This window comes from Nannospalax galili, unplaced genomic scaffold (assembly GCF_000622305.1).
Source record: "Nannospalax galili isolate Female #2095 unplaced genomic scaffold, S.galili_v1.0 scaffold3815, whole genome shotgun sequence".
In the NCBI taxonomy this organism is placed as follows: Eukaryota; Metazoa; Chordata; class Mammalia; order Rodentia; family Spalacidae; genus Nannospalax; species Nannospalax galili.
This window is the reverse complement of record NW_008336667.1, coordinates 7,279-29,921: the sequence shown is the minus strand read 5'-3', so window position 1 is coordinate 29,921 and position 22,643 is coordinate 7,279. Positions and strand designations below refer to the sequence as shown.

Below are 22,643 nucleotides of genomic sequence, written 5' to 3'. Positions count from 1 at the left end.
TTGATTTTCCTCCATTAAAGCTAAGGTTATTAGGAGTTCTGTGTGGCAACATGTCCCTCTATCAAGCACCTGATGATGACATTGCAGTGTGAGGAAAGGGTGAACAAGCCTCCCCTGTGTTCTGAGGACATGAGCACCGTGTGCAGACAGCTGTGACAGGTAACACGTGTCCCCATCTGATCCCAGTTAGACCTGAGCATCAATCATTCACTGCTGTGGGACAGCTGTGGGTCCTCCATGTGGGAAATCATCCTGACTGTGGGGCTCTGCAGATCTGAGGAGCCCAGTGTGAGCTCCAGTCTCCTGCACAGCGTCCTGCTGGTCAGCCTCTGCTCTTCCACAGGAGAAAATGACAGTGAGGATAAGGACCGGGCGTCCTCTTCTCAGTGTCTCTGCTGAAGGAGAGAAATCCATAAATTCCTGGAGGATAATCTCTCAGTATTTAACCTTTCCTTATGAATTGGGAACTCTGTTCTGTCATATAGCACAGAGGTTAGGAATGACACAATTGGGCTGATGGTGGAAATTATTGTTTAGAGACAGTGTGCGTGGAGGTACAAACTGACAACAGCACAATTAAAACTCTGATCACTGGCCTCAATCCCAGAGCCGCTGTCTGAAGTTCATCACGTGGTTTTTGGCAGTGATGGAAAACACAGAAACCTCCCCACTGTCTCTCAATTCTGTATCCTGAATCCCAAACACTCCTGTAACACAGAACCCCCCCCACACACACCAGCCCCCCGTCCCCTGAGCTTTTTCCCATGACACTCTTCATGGCCATTGAGTATCCTCCGAATTTGATCCTGGGGCCTCTACAGAGTCACTTCTTGTGATGCTCTTAGGTCAGAGTGAATCCTGTATTTAAACATATAAATCCCAGCAGATAACAGGAATTAAAAAACTTTTGGATGCTTCAAATATTAGAAACACCATACTTCTAGACAAGTTCTATGAGAAAACTCCTCTGTGATAAGACAGGCAGTGGTTGAACAGAAGAGTCCAGGCTTTATGCCCAGTCACTTGCTCAGGGGTGACCGAGATCCATGTTTCCCGGGCGCCCCCTGCTGGCCGTGAGCGCTGTCGCAGGGAGGTTTGTGTCCAGGCTCACACTGAAGTCCCCTCACTGTGTCTCTTGCACAGTAATACGTGGCTGTGTCCTCAGACCTCAGACTGCTCATTTGCAGGGACACCGTGTTTTTGGAATTGTCTCTGGAGATGGTGAATCGGCCTTTCACAGAGTCTAGGTAGTATTTACCACTTCCATCATGACTTATTTCTGCCACCCACTCCAGCCCTTTCCCTGGAGCCTGGCGGAACCAGTACATCCAGTAGTTACTGAAGGTGAATCCAGAGGCTGCACAGGAGAGTCTCAGGGATCCCCCAGGCTGCACCAAGCCTCCTCCAGACTCCAGCAGCTTCTCCTCACACTGGACGCCTGCAAACAGAGAATCCTGGTCAGGAACCTGTCACACATTCTCATTAACCCCCTCACTTCTGTCCACTCACACACAGCATCTCTTGTTCTACATAAATTACCTCTTAAAAGCACAACAAGGAAAAGCCAGCTGAGTCCTGGCTCCATGGTGAGGCTGTGCTCAGTGCTGATCACTGAATGGGAACCCCGGGGATTGCAGGGCTGGGCTCCTCTGCTGAGCTGCCAGTTCAGGGCTGGGCTGGTTTTCATGAGCACAGGGAGGTCTTATTTGCATATCTCCTTGCTCTATAGCAAGCTCTGCTTGGAACCCTGGGAAGACAGTGTTCAGAGCAGATTTGAGACCTCAGAGACGGGGGTGACTGTTAAAGGGTCTGAGACAACGTTGTACCTCAGTATGCTTCTGTTCCTTCTTAAGGACTCACTATCTTAATATATTTCAGCTCTGAGGTACATAGTGTGAACTTCTGCCTCTTGAACTTGGGTCAGTCTCTGCCCTTCCCCTAGGAGATACTGACAGTGTGGATCAATATCTGAAACCTTTCTTCAAGATCTCTGGGGAAGGAGTGGGGCCCATTCCCATAGGAGACTCACTGGGTCTGTTTTTTAGGTTTGCAGCCGTTTTATTTACAGTTATACATTTACTACAATGAAATTAACACTGATATATTGAAGCCTAGTTAATAGTAATATAAAAACATGGACCATTTTGATGATTACATTATTTTAAACAACAAACTACACTGAAAAATTAATGCTGATAAAATTCTTGGTAATAACATTAAGAAATACAATATGTAAATTAAAAACTCATTTTGATGATTACATTATTTTAAACAACAAACTACACTGAAAAATTAATTCTTGGTAATAATATTAAGAAATACAATATGTAAATTGAAAATACGATTATTTAAAATTCGAAAATGGCAGTGAATTTATTTGGACACATTCAGACGTTTACATAATCCGAAAGGGGAGGAGCTCTGACCCAAACGACACCTTTCAGGTTAACAGAAGAAAAAAGAAGCATAGTTTGTCTTCAAGGATGATGCACAGTTTGCTCCTTCAAGTAGAATATATTCCCAGTGTCCTCAGATTCTGTGGCAGAATCATCACATCACCGAGCATGAAGACTTTCCTTGTGAAGCTCCCCATCAATCTTTTCTGTCTCCAAATTATCCTCTTAAAAACATCAACAGCAGTCTGATTTTCTTTATAAGCATTCGTTATAAAATTGGAAATTCTGTCATTTTGGAATCTCCTTGTCAAAATGTAAAAATAAAAAGGTGTCAGAATCAAACCCGTTTCTGCGCAGGATCTGGGGTCTGAAGTGTGTCTTTCCCCGTTTGTGCCCCGTGCTCCCCACTGAACATAGATTCTCCAAGGTTCAGCTCATGGACAGAGTCAGACATGCCTGGCGAGGTTCCCAGAGCCCCTCAATGCAGTGTCAGTATGAGCACTTGTGATTCTGCTTTGTCCAAAATCAGCGCTAGAGGTCTAGAAAATCCCCGGAGAGTGACCAGCGTTCTGTCCATGTTGGAAGGTGGAATCCAGTGCATCCATGTGGAGTAACACTGGCAGCAGCAGCAAAGGCAGGTTCTCAAGATGAGGTGAAATCAGAGGAGTTGTTTTTACTCAGAGCATTTATATCTGGGCCATCTCCTAGCAGGTGCTGCCACATGGAGGGCAGATCTCCCTTCAGTTAATTATGAGACATGTTTCTCACAGCTTGACTCCAGATTCCTTCAAGGTGACAAAAAGCATGCACAGGACTGGAGAGACGGCTCAGCATTTAAGAACACTGGTTGCCCTTGCTGAGGACCCGGGTTCAATTCCCAGCCCCCTCATGGTGCTAAATAACTTTTTGTAAATCCAATTTCAGGGGAATCCAATGCTCTCTTCTGACATCCATGTATATTTCATGACGTGGGTGCACTTACATACATGAAGGCAATCCACTTGTACTCATAAAATGAAAATACTAAATAAAATATTAAAAAATCAACATTACAAACATATCCCTTGTCAAATTGACATTCAACCATGTCTATTTATGTCTTATTCCTTTTCCAATGGAAAATTTAAAGGTTGTACCCATTACTAATGTGCTTTATTTACCACCTATACAGTCCAAAATTCACTAGTTAATGCCCCAGAGCAGAAAGCAGTTACTTGAAGTATGCATAAACTGTTTTTTGATTATTTATTTAATAACAACATAATTAGAAGAAACATTTCATTACAACAGCATTAACATATTCAATAACAATTTCCAGAGCTAAGGTGCATCTCTTTCAAAATTGGCTATAAATTTTTAGGTTTACAGTTAAATTAATACAGTTATACACTATTGTACTCTGTATAAACCCTATAAGGCATAGTTTTAACCTTTAAAAAAGATCTCCATTTCATTATTAAAATACACAGTTTCATACTGAAAAATTCATTTTTAATGCAATTGACATTAAAATGTTTGCATATGCAAACATATAAAGATGTTTCTATTCTCTATATATCTGACTATTACCAGTCACAGTTGGTTAATTTATGAGCTCCTTGGCATCTGAGCATGGATATAAAGTCATCATGTAGCTTTCAAAGGTAATGTTTTTGCATCTACTGATTATTAAGGAGCAAATTTTTATGCTTTGAAGAATTATTATTTTTTTTTAATTAAAAAATTTAATAACCACATGATTAGAAGAAGCATTTCATTACAGTGTTAACATATTCAGTAACATACTCCAGAGCACACTCCAGAGCACTTTCAAAAGTGGCTGTAAATTTTTAGGTTCACAGTTGAATTAATGCAGTTATACAATATTGAACTCAGTATTAACACTGTAAGATATAAAATTGAATGAGTTTTTACCCTTTAAAGAAGATCTCCATTTCATTTTAAAATATGTTGTTTCCTACATTTTAATGCTACTAACACTTAGATGATTGCACATGTGTCTTTAATCTCTGTGTATCTGATGATTACTAGTCACAATTGGTTACACTCAGATCCTTAGTACCTGAGTATGGATATAAAGTCATCAGGTAGATTTCACTGGTAATGTTTATCACCTCTACTATTTAACATCAAGTAAATTTTTATGCTTCTTCCTCAAATATGTCTGTGTGTATATCATACAGAACATCCCACACAATCTTACTCATCTATATACCCACTTCCCAAATGCTACCCTCCCATAGCCTCCCCCACTTCTACATACTGGAGCCCATATACTCTGTCATCCCTGTTGCTGTCCATAGTAATATAGATTTGATAGCACTTAAGTTGTGATATTAACTCAATTAATATGTGTGATATGCAGAAAAAAGCCAACACAGATGTTTGCCTAATATATGAACATAAAGATATTCTTTTCTGAATTCATTCAGAAGTTTATCCCTATCTTCCTTCAGTTCTTTGAGTGTGAGTGTGTTTGAATGTGTGAGTGTATGTGTATATGTATGGGGGTGTGTAAGATTTTATGTATGTGAGTGTATGTGTATATATGTATGGGTGAGTGTGTGTGACTGTGTGAACACGAGTGTGTGTATGTGTGTGCCTGTGTACTGTGTTTATTGCTATTGCATTCACTGTGGCATGAGGAATCTACTGGTGGTTACACACAAAGAAAACTGACTCACAGTTTCAGCTCCATCAACTCCAACATCTCCCAAGGTAGGGACAGAGACCTGAGGGGCCCACACCACTTCATGCTGGAATTTTAAAGTAGCTTCCATTAGTAGGCAGATGTGATGGGGGGTCCTGAAAAGAGTTGAGGGAGTGAGGGTGGATATGTTCATGATACATTAGATAAGTATGTGAAAAATTCAAAGAATTTTCACATACTTTAAAAAGTATAGTTTAAAAAGCCCTTTCTATTTGAGAAGATATTCTGAACTAAACATGTGTAATCAATTATTATCTGTAGTAATTCTGTTCTGTGACGTTGCTTCACGAACCGAGTTATGGAATACTAAGTTCACGCTCTTAGTGGAACATTGATTTTTGCTAGCCATTGATTATCAAGTGACCAGGCATCTTTGTGAGAAACTCTTTGCAATGTCCTTATAAACCAAACCAGTCTTCTGTGCACTCAAATCCACTTGTGCGTGGAAACCTTTTCTCTTTAACACTTGAGTGCGGATACTGAAATGAAAGCAAATGAAAACAGTGCAGGGGAACACTGGCACAAAAGGTCCAAGCCTGGAGGACAGGGGGAGCCCGGGAAAGGAGGCTGTGGCAGAAGGGTTAACCGAGGGGTGTGTGCATGGAGGGGCGCTATGGAAACCCATGATCTTCCAAGCCAAGAAAACACTCATTTAGAGGGGATATGAAAACTCAGTGACATGAAAGAACAGGGAGAAATAATTTGGGTTAGAGGTTTAAGTGTGATTAGGGAATGGGGAGAAAAGGGTGTCAACTGCAGGCAGACAAAAGTGAAGAAGCAGGACAGAACCTCAGAGAAATTTAGTATTTTGTTAACTAATTACATGACCACAGTACCTATGGCAGCGTGTACAAGACCTGTGAAACAGAAGGCACACAGGGGCCCAGTCTGGATGGGGAGGTGAGCAGTGCCCCAGCCCTACCTGGGATCTACTGGCAATGGACAGAAACTTAGAAAGGGTTAGTCATTTCCTTACCAGTGCGACGGGTGGTAGGCTGAACATAGTCCAAGGGATACAGCCATAGCCGAGAGAATTTGGGAAACACAGAATAGACTGTACAATCTTTAATAATAATGTTAGAAACCATGAAATTGGGTCTTTCACTAGGTCGGCATACAGAGGAAGAGGGTTTCTGAATATGATCACAACATCGTATGAAATTCTAGCATGTATATATGGAAGTTTAAATGGAAGTGCTCAGTATGGGTGGAGGGCAATGCTGCTCCCAATAAAAGTGGGTAATTAAATGAAAAATCTCAATACAGAGCACAGGTTACCTGGCTATGTGTTATTGATCATTGAGCCACCAGAGGCACTTCCCACCCCAAACCACAGGCTAGAGCCAATACTCTTGAATTTGTGGCTTTCAAATCTTCACAAAAGCATTGATTTACAGATGATTTAACATTCTCTGAATTTTCTTTCTTAGCTTACAGTCACCATGGGTCGGAATTATAGGCAACTGTTGAAAAATATGTAAATCTTTTTTGCTATCTGTATCTCTTACATATAGCTAAAAATCTGACAGATTAATAACCAAGACTCTCTGTAAATACTATTAGTTTTATTTCTTTTTTGAGGTTATTGTGAATAGAATTTTTTCCCTGATATGTTTCTTGGTATGTTCGATATTGATATTCAGAAAGAATACTGATTTTAGTCCAATTAGGTAGCTTTTGATTTCCCCCAAGATGAAAGTGCCACTACTATACCAATGTCATATGCTGTGCTCGACATTGATGTGGTTATTTGGTCTTGCAGCCGGGGTTGGACCATTGAGTGATGCTTTCCCTTGGCACCTTCATAGGGCTCTCCAAAGCTCTGAGAGCTCGCCTTCAGGGGAAGTGGCTTCTGGTTAGTTTCAGCTCTGTGCTCCAAATCCTGTGTCTGAATTCAAGTGTGGTACTGTAAACATAACCAAACACACATGGCTGGAGTCGTCATATATCTTAGAGAAAATCCAAATATTATCACATCTCTATACTAATGTGACTTCTATGTGCAAAATATGTATCCTTATATTTACAGATAAATATCCCAGTCACCCTCATCCAAGACACTTCTTCTGACCAGACGGAAACTATTACCAAGTACAAAAATTGGTCACAAACAGACATTGTCTATGAATTGCCCAGGCCCAAGTGACACATCTAGACTGCAATGTCTACACCTATGGTTCATGTACCATAGAACAGGTATAAGAAGACCCTAATGAATCTCTCAGTTCTCATTAATGAAGTTTCCTCATCAACAGAGGGCCAGGAACACAAAAGGTCACAAATAGCCAAAGCATAAAGAGTCTGCAGAATGCTGGTCTTTGGACAGGACTCCTATATTAAACTTCACTCCCCCAGGGCTCAGGGAAGAAGAGGGGATGGAAAGACTGTAAGAGCCAGGGAGGAGGTGCATGAGTATATGGAAAGAGAGTCCTACAAGGTCCTGGGACCCTGCTCCTACGAATCTATCAGCATACACAAGTCCCATGCACACTCAGGCAGACAGAAACCCAGTATAGAACTTGGGAGATGAACAGCAGATCCCAATCTTAGTTGAAGAAATATTGGCAACTGATTACTTCTAGGTGAGGAAGATCTGATCTCCCTAAAACAAGGGACTTTAGATTATCTAGGCTGACTAGACCTCAGTGAATGGACTTCCACTGGGGAACTTCTGAGGACACAGACACGATACAGTGGCCCTTAACAGGGATGACTGAGTATATGGGTTCCAGTGGTAGGGGTATGGGACAGTGCTGGTGGGGATGGGGGAATAAAGATGATTAATATTTATTGAGATATTATATACGAAATATACAAAAATTCAATAAAACAAATTAAAAGTACTGATTTCAAAATGTTAACTTTTCTTGCTACATTACTGAATATGTTCATCAGCTTTAGGAGATTTCTGGTGGAGTATTTTTGGTACTTGAACTTCTTTCTTCCCTGTTTATATCTGGATTTAGTTATCTTTTTATTCTAGCCGTGGTTTGTAGCACTATATTGACCAGGAATGGAGACAATGGACATCCATGTCTTGTTTCTGATATCGGAGAAAATGTTCGTAATTTAATCTTTTTAGTATATTGTTGTCTATGGATCACTCTATATTCTTTATTATGTTGACATGATATGTTCCTGTATCCCTGATATCTGCAATACTTTCATCATGTATGTGTTTAATTGGAGTCACACTACACAGGGCATTATGCTCATTCCAGAAGCCACAGATTGTCAAACAATAAGCCCGGTGCCAAGTTAGTGTTACCTTACTCCAATGACTGGGCAGAGATAAACTAGAGACCCCCCTGAAAACACAGGCTATTTCCATTGCTCTTGGGTACCCATCAGAACTTGACGGTAAAATGTTATTACTGGGGATAAAACTACATTGGTCACAGGGCATAAAAAATGAAGTTGGTACTGATCAACTGTCACAATACTGGAAAAATAGGTGGGCTTCTGGAGGAAAAGAAATCATTAACAGTCTTGGCCAGGCCAGTTGTGAACTTTGTGAACTGCTATAATGATCAGCATGGAGAGATACACTGATGGGTGTAATGGTTGCAGAAATGTTATGGAGACAATCATTCATCTTCTTATTGGATGTGAGGCCCACTCCACAGTAGGAAACCGTTGCCTGGTACTGTAAAATTGGACAAGAACCCATATTTTGGAAGCAAATACCATTATTTTGCCACATGGATATAATATTAAACTCTTCTCTAAATTCGTAAGTCTCAGACCTCCTCACGGAGTTTCTTTGTGCAATGGATGGTTGTTAATGCAGAATCTCACGACAGGTTAAAAACTGAGAATAAATGAATGTGGGATGGTCATCCACAAATGAGACATTTGTAACACCCCACCTCCACGCTGAAGATCAAGGACCCACTGTGGAAGAGGGAACAGAATATTCACAAAACCGAAATGTTGGGAAGGACCTGATCCGTCAGCACCATCTGGATGTGAGAGGACTGCTGCTCTCATGGACTCCCTGCAGCTGTGATTGTTTGCATAAGACCTGCAGGAGAGCAGGCCTGCTGGGCTTGGTACTTTCTGTCTTCATGACAGACTAGACACCACTGTGAAGAGGGTCCCTCATTTGAAGAATTGCCTCCACCAGATTTTCCTGTGGACATGTCTGTGGGGCATTTTCCTGACAGCTGGTTGATGCAAGAAGGGCCTAGACCACTGTCCGTGGTGCTTTCCCTGGGCAGGTGGGTCTGGGCTGTATGAGAAAAGTAGCTGAGTAAGCCACAGGGAATAAAGCCAGTGAACATCCTCTGTGGTCTCTGCTTCAGGTCCTGTTTTCAGTTTCCTGTCAGGAGTTCCCGCCTTGGCTTCCCTCAGTGAAGGTGGTGAGAGCAACAGAAGTGTAACTAGAACACCAGTCAGTATTCTATAATGGGGTGCAATGGCGTTCATGAGTTTCCCTCCCACCTGGATAGGTAAGGATTGATGAATTGAGCTGAGTAGCTATGGAGAATTGATGGCTTCTGGGGGAGGGAGAGTATGTTTTCTTCAGAGTATGTCTCCTGGTATGTCCACTGTGCTCCAATGGATGGCCAGACACCAAGAAATGTATCGACATCACAACTTGGCATCCGTGGGTTCTTAAATTATTTAAAAAGGGGGACATGGTTTAGTCATTGTAGGGAGGTGCAATGGCTTTGGTAAGAGAAGGTTGTGAATATGATAAAACACATGAAATTATCAAACAAGATATTTATAAAAATTATTGTTATGGGGCTTGAGAGATGAATCTGAAGTCAAAAACACAATGGCTTCAGCCCCAGCAGGCATAGTGTCCAACAACCATCCACAATTCCATTTACAACAGATTCAGTGCCCTCTTCTGACCTCTGCGGGCACTGCATACAGGTGAACTATGTGCATGCAAGCAAAGTACTCATATGCCTAAAATAAAGTAAGAAAACAAAAAAATTAAACGTTGCTGTTTTATTTCTTTAGTTTTATTTATTTATTTATTTATTTTTAAATTACAAGGCTAACATCCATCTGTGAGAGAGAACACGTGGAGAGAAATCCATTAAATTCCTGGAGGATAAACTCTCAGTGTTTAACCATCCTTTATGAATTGGAAATTCTGTTCTGTCATATAGCATAGAGCTTAGGAATGGCACAATTGGGTCGATGCCAGAAATTATTGTTTGCAGACAGTGTGCCTGGAGCTACAAACTGCCAACAGTATAATTAAAACTCTCATTTCTAATAAAAATTTTGATCCTCTGCTACCCTGGAATGCAATTTCCATGGCTGTGATTTCAGGTTTCACAGTGCACCTAGGTATGAATCACAGAGCTTCTCTCTGGAGTTCATCACCTGTTCTGTGTCACTGATGGAAAACCCAGCAAACTCTCCACTGTCTCTCAGTTCTACCGATTGTCCCAAACTTGAACCCCAAACACTCCTGTAACCTGTAACCCTGAACTCGTTCCCTTAAAACCAGGACAGTCTTCATGGTCATTGAGCATCCTCCGAATTTGATCCTGGGACCTCTACAGAGTCACTTATTCCCCATGTGATGCTCTCTATGCTGTTAGGTCAGAGTGGATCCTGTATTTAAACATATACAGCACAGCAGATAACAGAATTTAAGACACTTGGTTACTTCGAATGACAGTAATATCATACTTCTAGACCAGTTCCATTAGAAAACTGCTCTGTGATAAATAGGCAGTCCTTGAACCAGAGTCCAGGTGTTTATGCCCAGTCACCTGCTCAGGAGTGACTCTGCGATCCATGTTTCCTGCGCCCCCTGCTGGCCTTGAGCGCTGTCGCAGGGAGGTTTGTGTCTGGGCTTACACTGAAGTCCCAGTACTGTGTGACCAATCTGTGCGTCTTGCACAGTAATACGTGGCTGTGTCCTCAGACCTCAAACTGCTCATTTGCAGGGATGCGGTGTTCTTGGAATTGTCTCTGGAAATGGTGAATCGTCCTTTCACGGAGTTGGCGTAGTTTTGAATTCCACCACCACTTATTCTGGCTACCCACTCCAACCCCTTCCCTGGAGCCTGGCGGAACCAGTACATCCAGTAGTTACTGAAGGTGAATCCAGAGCTTGCACAGGAGAGGGTCAGGAATCCCCCAGGCTGTACCAAGCCTCCTCCAGACTCCACCAGCTGAACCTCACACTGGACACCTGCAAACAGAGAGAAGCCTGGTCAGGAACCTATCACACATGTTCACTGTCCCTCTCAATCCTGTCCACTCACAGGATCAGCATCTCCTCTTCTTTGTAAATTACCTTTTAAAAGCACAACAAGGAAAAGCCAGCTGAGCCCCGGCTCCATGGTGAGTCTGTGTTCAGTGCTGGTCACTGAATGGGAACCCGGGGGATTGCAGGGCTGGGCTCCTCTGCTGAGCTGCCAGTTCAGGGCTGGGCTGGTTTTCATGAGCACAGGGAGGTCTTATTTGCATATCTCCTTGCTCTATAGCAAGCTCTGCTTGGAACCCTGGGGAGACAGTGTTCAGAGCAGATTTGAGCCCTAGAGACGGTGATGACTGTTAAAGGGTCTGAGACAATGTTGTACCTCAGTAACGGGGATGCTTCTGCTCCTTCTTAAGGACTCACCATCTTAATATATTTCAGCTCGGAGGCGCAGTTGTGGAAGCTCCTGCCTCTTGAACTTGGGTCAGTCCCTGCACTTCCCCTAGGAGATATTGACAGTGTGGATCAGGATCTGACATCCTTCCACAAGATCTCTGGAGAAGGAGAGGGAACCATTCACTTACGAGAACTCACCCACTGTTTATCCATTCATTATAAAATTGGAAATTCTGTAATTTTTGAATCTCCTTTCTTAAAATGTAGAAACACAAGTATGTCAGAATCAGTCACGATTCTGCATAGGAACATGGGTCTGAAAGTTGGCTTTCCCACACTGTCTGTGCCCCTGCTCCTCTGCTGGGCACAGATTCTCCATGATGCAGCTGGTGGGCAGAGTCAGATCTGTGTGTGAGGTTCCCAGAAGCCCTCAGCGTAGCATCGCTCTGAACGCTTGTGATTCTGTTTTGTTTTAGTGTTTTCTGAAGAAAGCAGAAGATCTGGGCCATCCAATGAGTGTTAAAGAGACTGCGTGCCTCCTGTGTCATTATCTCTGTCACCACTCTCTACGATTACACTTATTTCAATTATTAAAAATTATTCTTTCACAATTTTATGAACATATGGCATAGGAGATGTTCGTAGACATTTCACAGACCTGAATGAGAGCTCTATGGGTGAACTGACTAGCTGGGGAGGAGTTCTCTGTGTGAATGAGAAATATGTCTTCTCTTCCCCAGAAACCATTAAAGGCCCACAGCCCTTCTGGAATGAGTGGGGCCTCATGAGTACCTCCCCCCATCCATGATGGAATGTTGAAGGCCTGAGGCCCGAGTGGATCTTGCAGGGAACCCTGCTTCTGTGAATTTGTGATACAACAACTTTGTTGTGAAACTATTACTAATGTGCTTTAATTACCACATATACAGTCTAAAATCCACTAGTTATCCCTCCAGAGCCGACAGCAGTTACTTGAGATATACATAAAATTTTAATATTCCATAAACTAAATATAATATAGATTTGATAGCACTCAAGTTGTGATATCAATGTCATTGATGCCTATGATATGTTAAAATAATAGGAGAAAAAGAGAACATAGGTTATAGGAGAAAAAGAGAACATAGGTTTTTGCTTAATATATATATATATGTATATGCACATAAAGATATTCTTTTAAAATATGTTAATTAAAAATTTAATTTCTTCACTTATTTATTTATTGTGTTACTGTTAGTGTGTGAGTGTTTGTGTGTGTGTGTATGTGAGTGTGAATACGTGTGTATATCTGTCGGGTATGTATGTAGGTTTGTATGTATGTGAGTATGTGTATATATGTGTATGTTAATGTGTTTGAATGTGTGTGTGTGTATGTGTGTGTCTATGTACTGTGTTTAATGTTATTGCATTCACTGTGGCATGAGGAACCTACCAGGGTGAGGGCTAGCCAAAACTATGCATCCATGACAAAGCCTCATAAGAATTCACTATTTTGTAAGCTAATTAAATGAGCCCACAGCACTTATGAGAACATGAATCACAAGTCAGATAGGGACTCAGTCTGGATGAGTAAGGTGAGCAGGGTGGGCTAGCCGTACTGAGGATTTATTGGCAAATAATAAATGCTGAGAGAGGGACAGTCATTTTCCTACTGGTGTGATGGCTGGTAGGTTGACCAAGCTCCAAGGGATAGAGCCACACCCAAGAGCATTTGGGAAACACAGGTTAGACTTGAAAGACCTTAAGAAGTAGTAGAAGACATGAAGTTAGGGTAGTAAGGTGAGGGTAGAGAGGGGTTCTGAATATGATCAAAATGCACTGTATGAAATTCAAGAATCATTTGAACAGAAGTACTCAGTGTGGGTGGATAATGCTGCTCCCAACAAGAGATGGGAAATTAAATGAAAATCTCAATATGGAGCACAGGTTACCTGCCTGTGTTACTGATCACTGAGCCCCCAGAGGCACCCCCAAACCACAACTATAGCCGATGCTCTTGAATTCCCACCATAGCAACATGGTTAGACTCTATTGATGAGAAAACACTACTTTGAGTGGAGGACACACACAAATCAAACTTGAACTGACCAGGAAACTCTCTTCCTTCAGGCAAGCTTACATAATGCCAGAGGCGATAGCTGTTGGGGAAAGAGAACATCAATGGCCTTATCCTGCGCTGGACTCTGCCTGCTACAATACTGGTTTAGCTAACAAGATTTGCCCACTGGTGTAATAGTGACATGAACTAATTAACCCCTTTATGATTGGATGTGAGGCCATCTCCACAAGAAGGGTTTAATGCACGGTCATTTTGGGCTGCAAAGCGCTTATCTCTGAGTGGGACACCTCTGGTGAGGCATCTTGAGCTCAGGGCTTGGGAATCACTACAGAGGAGGAGGTGGCAAGAATGTAAGAGCCAGAGGTGGTGGACGACCCTGGTGGGGCAGAGTTCTCCAGACAGCTGGTCACAGCAATGTTGACAGCATGAACGGGTTCTGTGCAAGCTCCAGTGGATGAACCCATTTGGAAGAACATTTGGAGATTCAAGTTAGACTCTATAGGCCTTATTATACAGAGAGAGTACATTGAATTGAGTGTTGGGGGAAAATGTAGGGAGGTGTGGATTGGAGAGGGGATAGAAATGCATAAAATTATATTGTGTCGAAATTGCAAATATTCAATATAAATCCGAAAGAAAAGAAAGATCAAATCCCATGACTGGGGAGATCATAGTCCCTAAGGGAGAACTTACTGTCCCTGCTTTGCTAAAATATTAATGCTGTCGAAGTGCATGCATAGAATTGTGCTGCTGTCAAAGTGGGTAGTGTTCGGTACACAACTCGTCAAGGAGCAATGTATACATAACACTGAGAGCTCAGTGTTGTATGGTCGTCTCTATCAGCATCCCACCATCCATGGCTCAGGCAACACTGCAGTAGAAGGGGAGAAATAATGGAAGAGAAGGCAGATGGAGAAGAGAGCTGTGAAATGACTGCTGGGCGTGACATGGCTGCATCATGAATCACCAGACTGCAGCTGTGCTTTCCTGCACAAGGTCAACAGAAGATGAAGCCAGTCACGATTCCAGCATGAGAGCCCCCAGACCCAACTCCTATGAGAGGAGTTATTGGTCAATGACGGTCGCTGAGGAAGGGGAGTCACTTTTCTCTGGGAAGAGGTCACTGGTAGGTTGCTCATGGAGTAGTGGGTGACCACACACCCCTGTGCATATGGGCACCACAAACTGGACTCAGGATATTAATAACAATGAAAAAGAGAACATGAAATTGAGAGGGCAACAGTGTGGGTGGGCACCAGGGAGAGTTGGATGGAGGTAGTGATGGAGAGACATAATCAGTGTATACTATAGGAATGTTTGAAATCTTCAAAGCATGAAAAATAGTATTTAAATAACAAATAAATAATTTAGCCCACAGATTCCTGGTCTACAGGACATTCCTAAGCGGCAAGTTCACTCTGCCCATCCTGTTTCCCTGTAACCAAACAAGGCTGACCTCCACCCTGACCCCGGGTATCAGGACAGTGGATCCTTTGGGCTTTCAGCTCTCCACAGGAACATTTACTGTACTTTATTCATTTTTCCTGATCTCAGAAATCCAGTATTTCAAAGTTGCATCAAACAATGGGGGTAATGCTCTAAGAGTTTGTTAGAAGAGCCTCAGCCACAGATCAATGATGTTTTATTTCCCGAAGTTGCTGCAAATTGCTGATGCACTGACACTGAACGTGCAACCAACATGATTTCTCTGAAAGATACTTCTGTAAGTCACTCACTTCCTGTGTATCACACAAGACAGTCTTTTACAGATCAGTACCATGGAGTACAATAGCAAGATTCCTGGGAGCCACTGGAAAAAAATCAACAAAAAACAGCAACAAAGTTTGGAAACTATGGAACTCATTTTCCAGTGGAAAGGGCTGGTGAGAGTTGAAACAAGGAGTGTGGTTGACCTCAGCTGGACTGTGCCTAGGGCATGACGCATATTTTCTCCAGGCCTTGTGTTTCCACGAACATCTAAAAATGGATAGTTTCTGGGGACTTTCAATTACAAACTAAACTATCTTTTTTCCAACTATTCAAAATTTTGAATATGGAATTTATTAAAGATAAAGACTGCTTGAACCCTATTTTTTCAATGTATGTTTTTATTGAATCTTTTTGCATTTCATAGAAAATGTTTGCAAATACCTTAATCATCTTTGTGCCCCTCCCCCATTCTCAGCCCTGCATAGCATTAGAAGACTGTAACCATGGAAATTTTAAACTTACCTTTAGAAAGTTACTATGATTCAGAGAAGTTGTGTTCTTGTACATATGCACGAAAATGTGGATTTACAGATGATTTAACATTCTCTGATTTTTCTTTCCTAACTTAGAGTCACAGTGGCTCAGAATCACAGGCAACTGTTGAAAAATATGCAAAGCTTTCTTCCTATCTGCACCTCCTCCCAGTAGCTGGAAATTGACAGGCTGATGACAGACTCTCCATAGATACTACTATTACGTTCATTTTTGAGGTTACTATGAACGGAATTGCTTCCCTGATACCTCTCTTGGGATGTTAGATGTTGATACACAGGAAGAATACTGGTTTTTAAATGTCAACTTATATCCTGCTACTTTACTAAATATGTTCATCAGCTTTAGGAGATTTTGGTTGGAGTATTTTTGGGTACTTTGACTTCATCCTTTCCTGTTTGTATCTGCCTGATCTTATTGCTCTACCCAAACCTTTCAAGAACAATATTGATCAGGAATGGAGTCAGTGGACATCATGCCTTCTTCCTGATTTTAGTGAATATGTTTTAAGATTTTCTCTTTTTAGCATGCTGTTACCTGTGGCTTGCTGCATATTGTCTTTTTTATGTTGAGTGGTAAGTTCCCTGTATCTCTAGGATATGATGTACTTTTAGTGTGTGTGTTTGTGTGTGTGTGTGTGTGTGTGTGTGTGTGTATAATTGGAGTTATCCTACACAGGAGATTAAGCTCAACCTAGAAGCAAAAGATTGTCAAATAAAAACCTAGTGCCAAGTGAGGGATCCCTCCCCTCAAATGGCTGGTCAGAGCTTTGCTAGAGACCCTCAAAAAACAGAGGCTATTTCCATTTGCTCTTGGGTGCCCAGAACTTGATGGTTAGATGTTATTGCTGGAGATAACACAACATTTGTCACAGGGCATGAAGAAATGAGGTTGGTACTGATAAAACGCTTCTGCACTGCTGGCAAAATATCACAGTTCTGGAAAATAATATGTGAGCTTCTGGAGGAAAGGAAATCATTAACAGTCTTAGCCAGCTGTGAATCCTGTGAACTGCTTGGCAAGATACATTGATGGGTATAATACTGGCAAGAATGTTTTGGAGATAACCATTTTCAGTCTGATTGGATTTAAGGCCTGCTCTACAGTAGGAAACACTTACATGGTACTGTAAATTTGGACAGTAACCCATGGTTGGGAAACTCACAGGCCCCCAAGGTGAACCAAAGACTATTATATTGCTAAATGAATATAGTATTAAACTGTCCTCTAAATTCATATCTCTCTGCTGGTAGATTAGTACAGCTCTGAGACCTCTTCAGAAAAGATTGTTTGTGCAATGGATGATGATTAATGCATAAACTCACAACCGGTCAGAGAACAAATGACTGTGGGATTGCTAAGGCTCAAGGAGCTCTGTGGAGGAGGGAGAAGAAAGATTGCAAAAGCAAAATGTTGGGAAGGACCTGATCCGTCAGCACTGTCTGGACGTGAGAGGACTGCTGCCCTCATGGACTCCCTGCAGCTGTGGTTGTCTGCAGAGAACCTGCGTGAGAGCAGGCCAGCTGGAACTTTACACAACCAGAAACACCTGTGAAGAGGGGCCCTCATTTGGAGAATTGCATCCATCAGATTGGCCGGTGGACATTCTGTGGGGCACTTTCCTGACTTCTGTTTGACTTATGAAGTCCTAGACCACTGTGGGTGGTGCTTTCCCTGGGCAGTGTGTCTGGGCTGTATGAGAAAAGTAACTGAGTAAGCCACAGGGAATAAAGACAGCAAACATCCTCTGTGGTGGCTACTTCAGTCCCTATTTTCAGTTTCCTGTCAGGAGTTCTCGCCTTGATTTCTTCCAGTGAAGGTTGTGACCTGGGAGTTGTGAGACGAAATAAAGCCTTTCTGACCCAAGCTGGTTTTGGTCATGTTGTTTATCACAGCAGCAGAAGTCTAACTAGAACCCAAGTAAATATCTATAATGGGCAGACTGGAGTTCACGAGTTTCCACCCCATCTGAGTAGCTAAGGAGAATGATGGCTTCTGGGGGAGGGAAAGTAAGTTTTATTAAGGGTATGTCTCCTGTTAGATCCATCAGGCTCCAATGAATGGCACCACAACCAGAAACATATGGACTTTACAAATCGGCATCAATGAGGTGTTAGTATAATAAAAAAAAAAGAGGACATGTATTTCTCACTGTAGGGAAGTGAGTTGGCTCTGGTAAGAGTTGGCTGTGAAAATGATCAAAATACAGCATATAAAATTATCAAATAAAATATGTTTAAAAAGTATTGTTATGGGGATAGAGAGATGGATTGGCAGTTAGGAGCACTGGCTTTTCTTGCAGAATCCCTTGGTTTTGTTCCCAGCATGCAAGCTGTGAGAGAGAACACGTGGCATTTGTCTTTCTGAGTCTGGGTTACCTTGTTCAAGATGATCGTTTCTAGTTCCATCCATTTACCTGTAAATTTCATAATTATGATTTTTTAAAGAGCTGAATAACATTCCATTGTGTATGTACACCAGCTTCATCATCCATTTGTCATTTGATGGACATCTAGGTTGTTTGCAATTTCTGGCTACTGTGAAAAGGATAGCAATGGGCACGGATAAACAGGTATTTCTGTAGTAGGGTATAGAGTCTTTTGGGTGTAGGTTCAAGAGTGATATGGTTGGTTTGTATGGTAGATAAATTTCAAACTGTTTGAGGAATCTCCACACTGATTCCTACGGTGGTCATACCAGTTCACACATCTGCCAGCAGTGGACAGGGTTCCCCTTTCTCCACATCCTCACCAGCATTTGTCATTGTTTGTTTATTGGACCTTTGCCATTCTTAGTGGGGGAAGATGGAATCTCAAAGTGGTTTTAATCTGCATTTCTCAGATGACTTAAGATGTTTCACTTTTGGAAGTATTTCTCAGACATTTGTACTTCACGTTTAGAGAACCCCCTGTCCGGCTCCTTGACCTACACTTTAATTGGGTTGTGTGTGTGTTTGTTTTCCGATGCTTGGGTTTTTTAGTTCTTCGTATAGTCAGATACTAACTCTCTGTGAGAGGTACTGCTGGAAATATGTTTTCCCACTCTGTGGGTTGCCTCTTCACTTGAATGATGGCATCCTGTGTCGTCCAGAAGCTCTTCAGTCTCACGAGTTCCCATTTGTCAATAGTTGGACCTGATGCCTGAGCTATAGGAACGCTCTTCAGAAAGTCCTTTCCTGTGCCTCTTAATTCCAACGTGTTCCCTACGTTCACTTGTATCTTATTCAAGGTATTGGGTCTTGTGTTGAAGTCCTTCACCCATCAGAAGGTGTGTTTTGTACGCGGTGGAAGATAGGGCTCTACTTTTATTCTTCTACATGCCCTTATCTAGTTTGACAAGCACCATTTGTTGAACATGCTATTTTCCCTCCAGTGAGGAAAAGTTTGGCTCATTTGTCAAAAATCGTACGGCTGTAAATGTGTAGATTTAATTCTGGGCCCTCAGTTCTGTTCCACTGTTTCTGTTTTTATGCCAATACCATGCTGTTTTTATCACTATGAGTCCATAGTATAATTTGAGATCTGGGCTGATAATGCCTCCAGCAGCTCTTTTGCTGTTAAGAATTATATTTTCTTCTTGTTTTTTTCTTTTTGTTTCCATATGAAATTTGAGATATTTTTTTCAAATTCTGCGAAGAATTTTGTTGGTATTTTAATGGCTGTTACACTGAATTTGTAAATTTTAAGGATCCATGAGTATGGGGAGTTTTTCCGTCTTCTGGTGTCTTCGATTTCTTTTCTCAGTGCCTTACTGTTTTTATGGTTCAAGTCCTTTCTTTGGTAGGTTTATTCCAATATCTTTTATGGCTTTTTGGGCTTGTGAATGTGATCATTTCCTGAATTTCTTTCTCAGTGTGTTTGTTGGTGGTGTGCAGGAAGGCTGCTGATCTGGGGATGGTGATTTTTATATCCTGCTACCTTATTGACTATATTTATCGTCTCTTGAAATTTTTTTGTGGCGTCTTTGGGATCCCTTATGTATAGAAACATACTGGCTGTAAATAAAGGTACTCTGACTTCTTCCTTCCCTATTTGTAACCCCTTTATCTCCTTCATTTGTCTTCTTGCTCTGGCTGAGACTTCAAGTGCTATGTTCAACAGAAATTGAGAGGCTGCGTATCCTTACCTTGTTCCTGATTTTAATGGGAATGCTTTCAGGGTTTTTTGTGATTTATTTTGATGCTCTCATTGGGTTTGTGGTATATTATCTTCATTATGTTGGGCTCTGTCCCCTGTATGCCTAGGTTCTCCATAACTTTTATCACGAATAGATGTTGGATTTTGTCAAAGGTTTTTTCCTGCAACCCATAGGAAGATGATGTGGTTTCTATCCTTGAGTATGTTTATTTGGTAAATTACATTTGTTGACTTACATATGTTGAACCATCCTGACATCCCTGGGATGAAGCCAACTTGATCATGGTGGATAAACTTTTTGATGTGTTCTTGCATTTGAGTTGTGAGTATTTCATTGAGAATTTTTGTATCTATATTCATCAGAGAGAATGTTCTCTATTTTTTGTTGTGCTTTTGTTTGGTTTTGCTATTAGAGAATTCCTGGATTCATAGAAGGGTTTTGAGGGTTTTCTGTAATTTCCTATTTTATAGAATAATATGAGGAGTATTGGTATTAGCTGTTTTTGAACATTTGTAGAATTCTGTGGTGCTCTGTAGAATCCTGGGCTCTTTTTGTTGGGAGATTTTTAATTACTGCACCTATCTCATTTGTTGCTATGGGTCCAATAAATTATTTATATCTGTTTTTAATTTGAATTTGGTAGGTCATACATATGTAGAGCTGAATGTATTTTTATAGATTTTCTAATTCAGTGGAATATGGACTTTTTTTAATGCATACTTTTATTAAATTTTTGAGCATTTCATACAACACACCTTAATAATATTTAGACCTCTTCTCTATCTGCAACTCCCACTAGACTCCCTCAGGATTTCATGCATTTTGTCATATATGTTAGGTCAGGCTGTCTAATGTCACTCCCTTAAAGAAGATCAACTCTCCCTCACCCTCATTTGATCACTGCTGATCACCCAGCAGTGATCAAATGCCAATAGTTCCTCAGCTAAGGTTGGGGCCTCCCGCCCATTTCCTTGACTCTGTGCTGATTTTTGTATGACTTAATCTGCATGGGTCTTCTGCATGCTGTCACCATTACTGTAAATTCATGGGAGCAAGTTTACAGAAGCCTGGAAGACTGTGTCCTCGTGGTCATGCACCACCACTGGCTCTTACAGTTTTTCCACCCCATCTTCAACAATGGTCCCTCAGCCCTGGGTGGGTGAGATGTAATATGAGTACTACCCAGAGACACACACTCTGAAGTCTCCTGAAATACGGATTTTTAAAGTATGTCCTTATGGTTTTCTGAATTTCCTCCAGGTCTGTTGTAATGCTCCCCTTTTCACTTCTGAGTTGGCTTTGTTTTGGTCTCCCCTCTCTGCCTGAGTGTGTCTTTTGGTTACTTTGGCTAAAGTTTTGCCAATCTTGTTAATCTTTTAAAAGAAACACCTGTACTTTCCATTGATTCTTTGTACTGTTTTCTTCATTTGTATTTAATTTATTTCAGCCTTAGTTTGATTTATATCTTCCCATCTATTCTTTCAGGTGTTTTTTGGTTCTTGCTGTACTAACGCTTTCAGGTGAGTCATTATTTATATGAGCTGTTTCTAATTTTCTGGTGTAGGCACTTAATGCCATAAATTTTTGTTTTAGGAATGCCTTGTGTCCCAAAGGTTGTGATTTGTTCTGTTTTCATCTTCATTCAATTCTAATACATTTTAAATTTCTTTCTTCAGTTCTTTGGTAAGCCAGTTTTCATCAGTAAGGTGTTGTTTTGCTCCCATGAATTTGTGTATTTTTCCACATTTTATTGTTGTTGATATCTAGTCTTATTCTTTTTTGATACAATAGGGTTCGAGATGATATTTCCATTTTCATAAGTTTATGGAGACTCGCTTTGTGTCCTAATGTATGGTCGATTTTGAAGACAGTACCATGGGTTGCTGAGAAGAAAGTGTATTCTTTAGTGTTTGCATAGAATGTACTGTTGATGTCTGTACATTGTATTAGTTACTTTTCTGTTGCTGTGATAGAAACACCATGACCAAGGGAACTTATACAAGGAAGACTTTATTTACCTTATGACTCCAAAGGGGCAAGAGTCAATCCATCATTGTGGGGAGGCATGGTGGCAAAGGCGGCTGGAGTAGGAGCAGAAGCTAAACTCTCACATCTTCAAGCAGGCACAAGAACCGAGAGCGACTGGAGATCTGACAAGGCTTAAGAGCTCTCTGAGCTGGACACCAATGACGTGCTTCCTCCAGCATGACCCTTTCTAAGACCTCCCAAAACAGCACCACCGACTGGGAACAAAATGTCCAGATGCTTGGCGCCTATGGGGGACATTCTCACTCAAACCATCACAAAAGTCCATTTCACTCCAGGGTTTTCTTTAGGTTTTGTCCGGTTGACATGTCTATGGGGACAATGAGGTATTGAGGTCACCCACTATCATCCTGTGGAATCAATGCGAGATTTTAGAGTTAATAAAATTTCAGTTATGAAATTGGATGCCCCTGTGTGAGGTTCATACAAAATTTAAGATTGTAATTTCTTCTAGGTGGATTT

General features: G+C 41.4%; 2 gene segments (V, D, J or C); both read right to left on the bottom strand.

Annotated features, from left to right (window-relative positions):
• Positions 1-1,019: 1,019 nt before the first annotated feature.
• Positions 1,020-1,663, bottom strand: LOC103732619. The segment is given in 2 exon segments: positions 1,020-1,438; positions 1,540-1,663. Coding segments are annotated over 2 exon segments (465 nt in total).
• A 9,268-nt stretch (positions 1,664-10,931) lies between these two features.
• On the bottom strand, positions 10,932-11,450 carry LOC103732618. The segment is given in 2 exon segments: positions 10,932-11,272; positions 11,378-11,450. Coding segments are annotated over 2 exon segments (387 nt in total).
• Between the last annotated feature and the right edge of the window lie 11,193 nt (positions 11,451-22,643).